Source organism: Xyrauchen texanus, chromosome 39 (assembly GCF_025860055.1).
Source record: "Xyrauchen texanus isolate HMW12.3.18 chromosome 39, RBS_HiC_50CHRs, whole genome shotgun sequence".
Lineage (NCBI taxonomy): Eukaryota > Metazoa > Chordata > Actinopteri > Cypriniformes > Catostomidae > Xyrauchen > Xyrauchen texanus.
Window position 1 is genome coordinate 20,466,818 of NC_068314.1, and position 15,124 is coordinate 20,481,941.

The window sequence follows — 15,124 nt, forward strand, 5'->3', positions numbered from 1 at the left end:
CAATTCTCTCATATTACCGAATTACAAATGTTGCAATGAAATTTAATTCTGTTTGATATTTTATTTTAAAACACTGGAACTCAAAATCAATTATTGTAAGGTGACATTGTTTTTTTTGTTGGGAAATATGTTTATAAAAAATTGCATAATTATTCAACCCCCATACAATAATATTTGGTCGAGCCACTTTTTGCTGCAATAAATGCTTTAAGACTTTTGGGGTACATATATACCATTTTTGTGATTTTGGCCCATTCTTCGATTTGCTCCAGGTTGTTCAGGTTGGTTACTTGATGCTTGTGGACTGCAATTTTCAAATAATGCCACAGATTCTCAAAAGGATTGAGATCAGGACTTTGACTGGGCCACTGTAGGACATTTATCTTTTTGTTCTTGAGCCACTCCAATGTTGTTTGGCCTTGTGCTTGGGATCAGTGTCCTGCCGAAAGGTGAATTGCCTCCCAAGCTTTAGATTTTTTTAGTGGACTGAAGCAGGTTCTCTTGCAGTATTTTCCTATATTTTGTCCATACTTTTTTCCTTCAATTCTAACAAGAATCTGCTCATCTTCACAGCATGATGCTGCCACCACCATACTTCTTGAGGCATAGGAAGTGTTAGGTTAGGGTGTGCCACACATTGCGCTTTGAGTTTTGGCCATAAAGCTCTATCTTTGTCTCATCTGACCACAAAACCTTTTCCCCACATCGCAGCTGGGTCACTCACATCATTTCTTGCCACCCTCCCATACAGGCCAGCGTTATGCAGTGCTTGATGTGGTTGACTGGTGCACCATTATTCCACTCCCAGCCACTGAACTTCTGTAGCTCCTTCAAAGTGTTTGTTAGCTTCTCTGTGGCTTCTCTCACAAGTTTCCTTTTTGATAGATCACTGTTTTGAGGGACAGCCTTTTCTTGGCAGTGCCTGTGTGGTGTGGTGTAGCTTCCACTTCCTGATTATTGATCCAACTGTGCTCACTGGGATATCCAGACATTTGGATATCATTTTGTACCATTTCCCTAATCTATGCAATTTTATTACTTTATCTCTAACTTCTGTGGAATGCTCTTTGGTCTTCATTTTCCTTCAGATTCACAGCCTGACAAATGATCCTTCAACAATGGGTTTTTTATTCAGAAAATGTGATTGCATCTTTAATGATTCACAGGTGGATGCCAGTGGTAAAGTAACTGTGTCCTCGTTAGGGGAATTTCTTTCATCGGTGTAACCTGTCAGCTTCCACAGTACAGGATGTTGAATACTTATGCAAGCAAGATATTTCCATTTCTTCTTTTTTTTTATGCATTTCCCAACATAAAACCAATGTCACCTAACAATAATTGATTTTGAGTTTCAGTGGTTTAAAATAAAATATCAAACAGAATGAAATTTCATTGCACCATTTGTAATTCAGTAATAGGAGATAATTGGTCAGGGTGTGAATACTATTGCAAACACTCATATATATATATATATATATATATATATATATATATAATCCCCTTTTCTCCCCAATTTGGAATGCCCAATTCCCACTATTTACTAGGTCCTCATGGTGGCGTTGTTACTTGCCTCAATCCGGGTGGCGGAGGACAAGTCTCAGTTGCCTCCCCTCCTGAGACAGTCAATCTGCACATCTTATCACATGTCTCACTGTGCATGATAACGCGGAGACTCGCAGCATGTGGAGGCTTATGCTATTCTCCACGATTCACGCACAAATTACCACGTGCCCCATTGAGAGCAAGAACCATTAATCTGGACCACAGGGAGGTTACCCCATGTAACTCTACCCTCCCTAGCAACCGGGCCAATTTGATTGCTTAGGAGTCCTGCTCGGAGTCACTCAGCACACCCTGGATTCAAACTCGCGACTTCATGGGTGGTAGTCAGCGTCAATACTCGCTGAGCTACACAGGTCCCATACCTTCTTTACTTGTTCACTGATAGATTTGTTTGTTTCATCTTACATTTATAATACAGATATTTTAAGACCTGTCCCCATTCTAATAAATATACATAGTTAATAAATATGAACCACAAAAGAAGGGGCCCGACACCTCAAACAAGCAGTTTATTTATGGCGGACAAAAAAGATAAATTATGTAAGTATTTTGACGTATCACAAACAATTTTATCCTTTGGGATAGAGAGACAATTTTGCCATACAATAATAACAATGACTTGAGGACTTTCTGATTATGTATACTTGTCGATTATATTTTATGACAGAATTTCTGTTTTATGTGTTCAGCTGATGTGACTGAGTTGTAAAAGTATGTACCTCAAATATTTTCTTAAATGTTTTTGTTGTATTTGTTTTTACATTGCATCTATCCACTTCTGTGAATTTTTCATTTAATATGGCCTCGGAGATGCTGAAAGAAAAGGTGTATTTTGATTGTGTAAATTGAAATATATCAACTCCAGTTGGAACCAAGTTTCTTTTCATTCGAAAGAGTACAACAGTAGAAAATGACAGCAAATATTACATACGTTTTCTCAATAATTCTGTCTGAAAGAACTTGATGATCTGCACAATTTCAGTATTATTTTTGTGCCAGTGCTTGAAATAAAATTATTTCATGTAAACTACATATTAAGGAAACCAAAAAGAGAAGGTATTGGGAGGACTTGTTAATTTCTCTCTTGACATGGATTGCTGTAGTTGTTCTTGATCATAGTTTGTTTAATAGCCTGAGATGGAGATGTGTCTTAGATTGTCCCTCTCTCGCACAAACTGTGGCATTTTCTCCCAGTCTTCCTTCCGTCTTAATTCATCTTGCTCATACTGTAGGAAGAGAAAGCTCCAAATGAAATATTTTATAAGAAATTTTAGTTTCATTAGGCCTATTCTGCTTTTATCTTTTTCTTAAGGGATGTTATAGGCCTTTTGTCATTGCTGTCATAATAATAGCACTGTTAAAGGAATATTGCAGGTTCAATTCAAGTGAAGCTCAATCGACAGCATTTGTGGCGTAATGTTGATTACCACAAATTTTATTTAGACTTGTCCCTCCTTTTATTTAAAAAAAGCAAAAATCTGGTTATAGTGAGGCACTTACAATGGAAGTGAATGGGGACAATCTGTTAACAATAAAAGACTCAAGGTGTAGCCACAAAACGTGAACAATATGCATGTTACATTATTTTAGTGTGATAAAATCTCTTCCCTTTTCTGTGTAAAGTCCAATTTTACAAGTTCATTACCTTGATGATGGAACAGTGTAAAACCCTAAAATGACTGTAAATGATGATTTAAGCAACTTGACAGCTCGATTAATACACCTTTTAAACAAAAAATGTATGTAAGTTTCACTTCCCCATTCGCTTCCATTGTAACCTTGAGATTAGCTTTTTTGGAGAAAACAAAATGAGGGATGAGTGATAATTTGTTTTTGTGGTAATTAAAAATTGTGGTAAATATTATGCCACAAATGTTGTCAATTAAGCTTCATTTGTATTGAGCCTGGAATATTCCTTTAAATGCATTTGGTTGAATTCTTGTCATGGCGGTGAGTACATACCGCCATAAGTTTCTGGCGTCTCTTGCTCAGTTCTTGCTCCAGGTCAGATGGTGGTTTTAAGGCCCATCTCTCTCAATACTGCACCAAAACCCGCTGGAGCCCCTGCTTCTCTTCTGGCAGAAGACCCCTGCATACTTATTAAAGGATTGATTTATTTAGGCCTATAGCCTAAATGTGTGCATTTTTTTAAAGGCTACATATGGAGATGCATAATTTGGAGACATTTTAGCAGTCAAATAACTTCAAACTCCATTGCAAAAACAAAATTGTAACTAAGAGGTGGTGTGTCTTTAGGCTTAAAAGAGAGTGAATCATTCTAGTGATTAAAATAATATTGAAAATAAGAATTACTTGAAAGGTCAAAATCTATTTGTGTCTCATGGTTAGATTAGCACTAATTAAAACATCACTGAGACACCCTACCATCTATACTGGCCCCAAAAAGATTTTGAACATTTAAGCCACTCTTTAAGAGTCTCTAGAATTTACTCCGAATGATGCCAAAAATGAAAAACATCCAGTGAGTGGCAGTCTTGTGGACGGAAATGCCTTGTTGATGAGAGAGGTCAACAGAGAATGGCCAGACTGGTTCGAACTGACAAAATCTACTGTAACTCAGATAACCACTCTGTACAATTGTGGTGAGAATTAATGGCATCTCAGAATGCAATTCTGAGATGTGGGTTGGCGCTGTTTTGGCGGCACGAGAGGGACCTACAATATTAGGCAGGTGGTTTTAATGTTGTGGCTGATCTGTGTATAGCCATTTCCCCTCAAGTTTACACAGGTAGTTCATTAACTATGGACATGTGAGGTTACACCAACATATCATAAGAAGTTTTGCTTAAAAGTTGACTTGTGCTATCTCTTTTTAAAACAAATGCCACTTGCTATGATTTTTGTTGATGTATTTTTAAATGTAGTTTTAAGTTATTGACATGCCTATGTAACTAACGTTCAAAAATTAAACCTTATTGTAAAGTGTTACTATAAGAAAAGGAAAAAGAAACCACACACATAGATGTTGTTAGTTGGGTTTGAGCTATGTTTTTGTAAACTGTTTTAAAGCAGCTTTCCTTTTTATATTTTGTTTCTTAATGGAAAGAGTTTACCAAAAATGTGGTACATGTCAATGTGGTGGTAAACAAGAATGTACATACAATAAGTTTCTGTTTGTGACTTCATCCAAGTTGCCTATTTTCCCACAATTACACCAACAACTTAATGCAAATGTTGTACAATATGAAATGTGACTACAAATTACACATATCTTTCTGAAACATGTGGTCTTCATCACTTGCATAAAGTAATGAAGTCTGCAGGCAGGTTAAATCTTACCTGTGTCCTGTAATATAACAGCATACCGAACCAAAGGCAGGAGGTAGATGCCACGCTGCACTTCTCGTACATGCCGACCCAAGAGCACCAGCACAGCTGTTTTAAAGGTAAAGCCGTTTGCTCTAGAGAGATTGATCCTCCTAGCAGATGCAACTAATGGCATCATCTTACTTGTGTCATCACACCTCAGACAGGAGGAACAACTCAACTAAATGATGCCCAACAGGTTCAATCCCATTTGTTCCTTATAAAGACATAGATGCAAAGACCTTTTGTTTCAACACACAAGCGGAAAATACATCTAGAATACATAAATATGAACAGCTTAAAGCACAGTAAAAAAAGTAAAAAGCTTTTAATTGGTTAACTGTAAGTTACATACCATATACAGTGAAAAACATTGATAAAAAAATCTTTTACATTTTTTAATCCATATAATTATATTTATATAAAATTATATATATATATATATATATATATATATATATATATATATATATATATATATATATACATGTACGACAATAAATGTAATTTTACTTAAAAATAGTGTAAAAGCATTTTAGTTAGTAATAAGCATGAAATACTTTTTATCTATGGTGCAATTCTATATTGTTTTTATTATTATATTATAAGATTTTATTATAATATTTTACAAGACCCGTGCAGTAAAATATTGTTAAAGTTATGTCAATATTTGTATGTTTCCATAACTCCCTGTCTGATGCATCACATTTGATTGTCTTTCATTTAAATAGTTATGTTTCTTGTTATCAGTTATGTGCATTGGGGTGTTTTATGTTTTAGGTTATTTTATGTTGTTTCATTTAATGTTAATTGCATTATTTTAGCATTGTGTGTTACCCTAATGTGTCTTTGTGTGGGTAACATGGTGCACTGTTTATGTATGTTTATTAGTTATGGTTCATGGAAAGGACCATTTTGATGAAATTGTATTAGATTATTAATGTATTAATTAATTAATTGTATTTTATTGCTCTGGGCATGATTTGAAATAACAATTGTAGTTCTAATTGAGGTATTCAACACCAATATAATAAACTCCTTAGTAATCATGGCATTGAAAATCCTATACTTTTAAAAGAGGAACACTGGATTTCCCTGTCAAAATGATTTAGGCACAACACCTGATTGTGGTGTTAAGATGTACACATACAAATAATAAAACACACAGACACACTGGCTGCCAAGTATTACCAGACAACAGCTGAGTGCACCTTATGGTCTCTTTTTCTTGCCAAGTACATTTTCAGTGAGATGTCGCTCCCAGGATCTACAGAATGCTGAGATGAGAGGGGAAACACTTCTGTCTCATTGGAAATCTTTTGTGAGATTTGTGGGTTTTTTGTAAAGCAATTGACGGTTTAGGGCTGTTCAGGTTGTTGTCCAAACACCCAGAAGAGAGTTTTGAGCCATGGGTTCCCTCTGGATTGTCCTATGAGGTTTTATTATGGCAACATTAAGATACATGGATGTTTTATTCTACAATCTAACATTAATTACACACAATCATACCCCAAACCTGAATTTTAAGAGTCCATGTTTTTATTGATTTATTTGTTTGTTAAGTATGTTGCTGACAAGTTGCTTGATAAGAGAACAAAATGTCCAAGTATCTTTAAGTAATGTTAACCACAGACCTTATTTTATTCATAACTTGAAAAACCGCATTATAAAAATCCATAGGAAATTTTGAGGGAACCTATGGCGAATTACCCTTGTGGGTTCGCCTACAATTTGACGTCACAGCTGAACAGCTCTATTGAGCATAATATGCAAGCACCCGATTTGGGTTTAAATCCTGTTCAATTATAAGTATTTGCACTCAGCACTGAAAGCAGCAATGTTTTCAATGATGTGTAGCGTGTAGCCTACAGATCTGTTAAAGGGATATTTCACCCAAAAATGTAAATACTCTCATCGTTTACTCACCCTCATGCCATCCCAGATGTGGCTTTCTTATGCTGAACACAAACAAAGATTTTTAGAAGAATTTTTAAGCTCTGTAGATTCTCGTTGAACCTTTTTAAGGTCCAAAAAGCACATAACGGCAGCATAAAGTAATCTGAACGACTCCAGTGGTTAACTCCATGTCTCCAGAAAAAATTTGGTAGGTGTGGGTGAGAAACAGATCAATATTTAATTCCTTTTGTACTATAAATTCTCCTCCCTGTCCAGTAGGTGGTGATATGCACTAAGAATGTGAATCGCCAAAAAACAAAAGAAGAAGAATGTGAAAGTGAAAGTGGAGATTGATAGTAAAAAAAAAAAGTACTTAAATATGTATCTGTTTCTTACCCACATTTATCATATCGCTTCTTATGACATGGAGTTAACCACTGGAGTTGTATGGTTTACCTTTTTGCTGAGTTTATGTGTATTTGTTTCCAAATTGTGGTACCCATTCACTTGCATGGTGAGGACCAACAGAGCTGAGATATTCTTCTAAAGATCTTCATTTGTGTCCTGCAGAGGAAAGAAAGTCAACACATCTGGGATGGCATAAGGGTGAGTAATTGGTGAGAAAATGTTCATTTTGGGGGAACTATCCCTTTAAATCTCAACAAACCAAACCATTGATTAGTTTTACCCACAAGAACACATAATAAAATCATAAATTCTATGTAAAAGTTGCTTGAAAGGCATCACTGTTTGGTAAATTCACATATAGTAAAGACTTTTCCCGTGATTTCCCGCACTTCCGCCTGGTCCCGGAAGCCAGTATGGTTAATGCGGAACTGATGAAGAACGTAATTAAAACATAATTTGCGACTTGCGCCTCATCTCAACGCGGGATATAAAAGCTTTGAAAATGACAAATGGTATGTTAATAGATTAGAGTGTTATTACGTAAACTACCAGAAGCTTTAGCAAGAGGAATCTCGCATCAAGTAATTGAGAATGTTGACATATACGCTGTGGCGTAAATGTAGACTATATGTTGACGTGGCTCTCAACATCACCGCCAGCTTTCAATGGGATATAAAGAGCCTGATATCCTAATCTAATTTAAGACAAATTCTTCATTTCAGTTACCTTTATACTTATCATCATTTAACAATGGCAGGAGTGAATATTGGGAGGAACAGTTATAGTAGACAGCACTTAATACATGGTAGAATCGCACTACTTAAAAATGCATCTGGTGAACTCCTGTGTAAAATGTGAAACCAGCTGAATGCTTAGATAGTTAACCTGCTATTGAAAATTCAATCCTAAACTGCCAAACTGGTCTCACCCCTGTTTCTTTAAAAATGTGTGTATAAGGGGACACAAATAAGAAGGTATATCATTATGGGAACTCAGATAATTGCTGCAGACAGACAGACAGACACATTTCACATTTGCTTTGGAATCTCAGTGTACTCATTTGCTCATGTCACTTTAAATTTGTTTTGTTTGTTTACAGTATACTCTTTTGATGGCATTCTTGTATTTGGAATTCTTTTCATTTGCACATGTGCATATCTGAAGAAGGTCCCTCGCCTAAATAACTGGCTCTTGTCTGAGAAAAAAGGGGTTTGGGGAGTATTTTACAAAGGTGAGTAATCTGTTCAATAGTTCATTGGACAATGTCTATAGTGACGATAATAACAAGATCAGTGTTATTGTCTGCAGTTATGTTTTTGCATGTTTTCTGTTTTAGATTGACTTTGTCTTGATGTTATTTTGTGTCTGCATGTTCTTGTTATCTCCGTAGCTGCTGTAATAGGCACACGGCTCCATATTGCTGTGGCTGCGTCCTGTTTGTGTATGGCGCTTTACCTGATTTTTCTGAAATGATCTGGAAGGATTGGATCAGTCTTATGGATGTTGGACTATGGAATGCCAACAGAATGTAGTATGTGCTGGCAAGAGTTGCGAGCTACTGGTGAAGATGCACGGAGACCCTATTCCACCTGGCCCAATGTTGGTGAAAGGCTGCAGTTTAGCACTGATGTTGGACCTGATTTCTGTTTTTTATTTTATTTTTTTATGTTTAAGTTAAGATTGGATTTGGGAAATTTGGTCTTAGTTAAACGGGTAATTGCTACTGGAAATGTTGAGGAAAAATATTTTCAAAGTTAAGGACCACCTACGTTGAGATTCAGACTTCAGTTGTATACAAAGTACTATCTGTTTGTTATGTTCTTTAATACGTGCAAAATTATTGCTTGGGCTTGTAGGGACAGACCGAAGAAGGTATATTGTTATCTTGTACAAGAAAACATCTTGTGAAATTCTCATGTTTTTTTTTTTGTTACCAAAAATGGATATATTTACAAAGAGCCTCATTATTGTATAGAAGAGTTACCATTGTTTGCACCATGTAAAATTATCAAAAACATTTTACACGGTTTAATCGACAAATGTAAACATGCAAAACTGAAAATGAAGCCCAAAGGGATTCAGTCTGGTAATGCTAATGTTCTTCTAACACTTGTATAACATCTTTTTTTGATACCGCGTAAGTACCTAGGTACTTTAATTTTATAAGTAAACCATCTTGACATTCCCCATATTATTGTATTGTAAAGGCATGTGTTTAATTGGTTTGGTAATCATTGTGTAAGTACTTTGTCACAGATTCCAGCTGGACAGAGATAAATCACAATAAACATAGAAATCACCCTCTCTAAATGGACATGCGTTTATAGTATATATAGATTATATTATATTATTGACCCAAAAATAAATTTCACTGGATAAATGACACTACAAATTAAGTCTTAAGGATGTTTTTTTCTTATGTTGGTGCAGTTTTATCCATTTCACAAAACAAAAGTGTACATGCCAAGATGTTCTTTTGTATTTATGATGTGTTTTGTCATATAAAATGCACAGGCTCCTCTGTCATTTAAAGATCTCTTTGTTTTGCATTACAGGCTGTCATGATGTCATCTTACTATAACATCCTGAGACCCAGCGAATAAAAGGTTTTACCAATTCACTTTTTAATGTCAATATACTATTTATTGCAAAATAAAGATATGACTATATATTATTTTCAACATTGTATTTGATGTGCTGAATTGTAACTTCAATCATTTTTATAGACCAAGGAGAGGAAGTTTCCAAGGCCAAACTTCCAAACATTTGGTATCTCTGAAAAGTTAATGGTGTCCATGATTAAGATACTCCAAGTATTGGCAAGACAAAAATTAATTGCTGGGTTTCAAAAGGACAATGACATTTAAAGCCTGATGTATCAAATATAGAATAATAATAATGAACAAAAATTCTGTTTTTTTCAGTTTATTAAACTGTATACATTTTTTTAATTTTAATTCAATAAACAGTTTTTAAAAAATCAGTATTATTTCATGTCAGGCATTAAAGGGTTAAATTGGTATACTTCCAAATATCAAACTAATGACAAACATTAAACTAAATTTACTTCACTAACAAATTATAGAAAGAGAACACCAAAATTCTGTGTTTGTATATATTTTTTTAATTTCACAGGGAATGCTTCCAGATCTGCACAATAATAGACCTGTTCTCAGCCATAAGACTGCTGCTGGCGATTTATCCTGAAAAGCTTCCAGCATTTCTAACTGTTATTACATTTTGATTTGTCAAAACTCCAATTTTAAGTATTTGTAAGTCAATTTTGGCAAGTTATAATTCACATTCAAGATACAGTTGTGGCCAAAAACATTGGCACCCATGGTAAATATGAGCAAAGATGGTTGTGAAAAACATATCTTTATTGTTTATCCTTTTGATTTTTCATTCAAAATATTCACAAATCTCAGGCCAAATTCCCATAGTCGTCCCATCACAATGGGTAAGACCAAAGACTATAGTTGTATTTATTGTGTTGCAAAAGGTTAAGATTCATAAAATGGGAAATGGCTATAAGGACATTGTTAAAGCATTGAAAATACACATTTCCAGAATCAGGGCAATAATTAAGAAGTTCCAGTCAACTGGAGATGATATGAATCGATCTAGATTATTCTACAAGAATCCAGAAAAACAAACACAAAAAATGGTTCACTGACCACAAATTCAAGGTTCTGCCATGGCCATCCCAGTCCCCTGACCTGAACCCATGAGGAAAGTCTACCAGCATGGACCTCAGAATTTGTAGGACCTGGCGAGATTCTGTATGGCGAAATGGTCTCAGATCACTTGTAATGTGTTCTCCAACCTCATTAGGCATTATAATAGAAGACTCAGAGCTGTTATCTTGGCGAAGGGAGGTTGCACAAAGTATTGAACAAAAGGGTGCCAATAATTGTGCCACACATATATTTGACAAAAATATAATTTTTTTGATAAAACTTTTGCAATTTTTGATATCCATTAGAGGACAGATTTTTGTGAATATTTTGAATGAAAGATCAAAAGTGTAAACAATAAAGACATATTTTTTGCAGCATTCTTTGCTCCTATTTACCAAGGGTGTCAATATTTTTGGCCACAACTGTATCTGTGAGTAACTCTTAAGGAGTTAGAAGTCCTCAGGAGGACTTCTAAGCTGTCTTGGGTTTAGGAGCTATTTTTAGCATTAAAATGCTTCATGAATTACTCTTAGATTAACATATTACAAGTCCTAAAATTATGAGTGACACACCCCTAATTTTTAAGAGTTGCTCCTAAATTTCAACATTAGGAGCTACTAATAGAATTAAGATTTTTTTGTGAATATGGGCCCAGATATCAAATTATCTTGTAGATAGAACTTAGAATTTGATTTAGAATTAGAAACGTAGTAGAATTCAATTAATAGTCATAAGATTGTTGATCTCTGTAATTAGAATGTAAACTGTAAAACAATGACCATGCTTCAAATTAAAAATGTAAAGTTAAATCAACGTGGATTTACAAATTATTTAAATTCAATTTTAACTTTAGATCTAGTCTTACTTTGGATTGCTCTCTGTATAAGTTGATATAACTGTGCAATACATGCTCTTCCAACTTAGAAAAGTACCAAAAATATCCATATAATTAAATAACATGGATTCTGTTCACTTGTGAGATGCAAAAACAAACAATGCAAAGTACATACATTATTGACTAACATACACCAATACCATGATGCAGTTGTTGTACAATTTGTACCTCAGGACAGGACACCAATTTGCATCCCCTCATGGCCACATACAGTGGCTGATCATGAGTCTTCAAAATCAGAAGTCATTATTATTTGTATAGCGCTTTTCAACACACATAAATCATGCATTAACAAAAACAAAAAAAATGGAATTGTAATATCTATAAAGTCTTAGAGTGATCATTGTGTAGTTTGATTAAACATGATTGTAAATTGTGTATAGAAATTGAATAATAATTATATTTAGAACCCCTGTGAGCAACCTGAATGCAACTTTGGCAATGAACACAAAACTCCATAAGATGATGGTTAATGGAGAAAAATAACCTTGGGGGCCAGTTTCCTTCTGGCTAACATCATGAATATAATGCTAATATTGCTTATTTATGTGCAGTGCAAGTCATGGTTTGACATTTGTAAATTAAGTAAACATTAAGGTCCAGTGTTTTAAAAATAAATGCAGGCAGATATTAATGAGGTGCATCGCAGATCAACCTGCAGGTAATATGGTGAGGTTTGGTGGGGTTCATCCTAAATCCAAGGTTCAGGCAGTGGCATATAAAGTATCCTATGTCTTACAGTTGGAGTTGGCATCAGTTCATCCTCTGAAGTCAAAAGAATGAAGTGATGTCTGGCTGGCACTGGCTGTAGATTGTCATCATCTCTCAGCATCTTGTTGCAGATGAGTCCGAAACAAAGCAGGAACAGAGCTAGATCTGGCCAGCTCTGGTAACCTCGGGAAATGAATCCAGAGGTTGAGACATGGAAACAAATAGAATAATATTAGCATGGGCGGCTGTGGCTCAGGTGGTAGTGCAGATCAGCTGCTAATCGCAGGGTTGGCGGTTCGATTGCCGTCCCACATGCCAAAGTGTCATTGGGCAAGACACTGAACCCTGAGTTACTCCCAATGGCAGGCTAGCATCTTGCATGGCAGCTCTGCCACCATTGGTGTATGTGTGTGTGAATGGGTGATTGGGACACAGTGGTAACCTCTAATTCTAAAAGAAGTGCAGACCATTTACCATAGATGCCATTCAATTTTATGCAGAGTTATAGATCATGATGGATGTTTCTGGTTCCAGCAGACCTAACTAAAACAGCCTAATTGTGAGTTAAAGAATAAATTAGGCATATGCCAGGCTAAATAGATGAGTCTTTAGTCTAGACTGTAGAAATGAACATAGTTGGGAGGACACTTACTTTTCTAGTATTTTCAACATAAATTATTATTTGAAATCAGTCTGTAATTAGCCAATTCTCTAGGATCAAGCTGTGGCTTCTTAATAAGCGGTTTGATAACAGCCATTTAAAATTTTCTTGGGACATGTCTAAAGGATAGCGAGGAGTTCATAATATTAAGAAGAGGTTCTGAGATTACAGGGAATACCTCTTTTAAGAGCTTAGTTGGTATTAGAGCTAACAAACGTGTTGTGGCTTTTGATGTTTTGATACGTTTTGTTAGCTCATCGTGAACTATGATAGCGAAGGATTAAAGTTGATAGTGAGTTTTCTGAGGTACTGTGACAGTTGATTGCATAGTTCCAAATGTATTTCTGATTATATACATATTATCAGTAAAAAACTTCAGGAAGTCATTACTATTGTACTGCGATGGAATATCTGGTTCAGTCTAGGCTTTATTCCAATCCAATTTAGCAACAGTATTCAATAAACACCTAGGATTGTTGTGGATATTAGTTTGTTAAAATATGCTGACCTGGCAGCTTTTAGTATCTGTAGCAACAGACATTATCCTTCCATGGACCACAAAATTCCTCTAATTTTGTATTTTTCCACTTGTGCTACATTTTCCGAGCTGCTCTCTTGAGAGCATGAGTGTGATCTTTGTACCACGGTGTGAGGCATTTTTCTTTAATTGTCTTTAATGTAAGGGGGTGATATTTTCAAGAGCACTAGAGAAGGCTGTTTTGATACTTTCTGTTATTACATCAAGTTCTTTTAGACTTTTTGGCTCACTGAGTTTGTGAGACAATTCTGGAAGATTATTAATGAAGCTATCTTTAGTGGTCGAAAGAATAGTTCTACCTGAACGATAGCGTGGTGTAGATTGAGTGACATTAGCTGACGGCAACAAACAAGAGATGAGGTAATGAGCTGAGTTGTCATCGCTCTGTGGCAGAATTTCTATAGTATCAACATCAACTCCATATGACCATATGACAAGCATATGATTATTGCACTGTGTTGGTCCTGTCACATTTTGTCTGACTCCAAGATACTTGAGAATATCAATAAATGCTAATCCCAATGTGTCATTTTCTGACAACACTTACAGTATGTAATAGAATGAAAAATGAAAATTCTGTCATCATTTACTGACCCTCTTGTTGTTTCAAACCTTCATGATATCTTTCTTATGTGGAAAGCAAAAGTTGAAATTTTAAAGGATGTCCCGTTTGCTGACTTCAATACATGGCAGCTGATAGTGACTCTAAAGCTTAAAAAAGGACCCTTCAGTGTCCTTTTGTGAATGATCATCTCTCATGCACTCATGAATGTGCAAAGGAGAGCTATGATGGAAATTAAGATTTCACTCTAAAATAACACATTTCGGATTGTTTCTCACTAATATATATCGTATGGGCTCAGAAGACTTGGGATATGACATACAAGATGCATTAGCTAGTTTCTGACAATTGTGGGTCCTTTTAAAGCTTTCTGAAGTCCCCTAATAAGGGTCGAGCAACACCATCTAAGATAAGCTACATTTTTGCTCAACTGATGGTTAAGTTTGAGTTTAGGAGAAGAGTTAATCAAATATGCATTCCTCTTCAATGGATTACTTACATTAATTTACAGCTAAAACAACCCTCACTTTTGGCACTCCTCTGTGGGCATTTCACCTGGAATCTGGAGCTCACTCATGCTGTTACATCTGGTGATCATGATATTCATATACCCTACAGCAGGCATGTGCACACATAGACATCAAAGGGCACCTGACCTTTTTCGTCCTTGAAAGAATGTGCCCTTTTTTCTGGGGTGCTTTTTTTCCTTTTTTTTTTTTGTTAAATAAATGAATATATATATTCCTGTTTGTGCACAGCTTTCCTGTCAAACAAATATATTTAAGGAATAAAAAATCTAAATATCAGGTAGGGAGATGAGACTTTGTCAAGTTCCGATGCCCTTCCGATGTACTGCCGCATCTCTGTGCAGCAGTGCATCACA

At 35.5% G+C, this 15,124-nt stretch overlaps 1 protein-coding gene across 1 annotated transcript; it reads left to right on the forward strand.

Moving 5' to 3' along the window:
• Positions 1-7,591: 7,591 nt before the first annotated feature.
• LOC127632902 (protein kish-B) lies at positions 7,592-10,156 on the forward strand. Its single transcript, XM_052111734.1, has 3 exons — positions 7,592-7,706; positions 8,294-8,425; positions 8,585-10,156. The coding sequence occupies exons 1-3, from the start codon at positions 7,697-7,699 to the stop codon at positions 8,665-8,667; spliced, it is 225 nt and encodes a 74-aa protein (XP_051967694.1). The 5' UTR covers positions 7,592-7,696; the 3' UTR covers positions 8,668-10,156.
• The last annotated feature ends 4,968 nt before the right edge of the window (positions 10,157-15,124 follow it).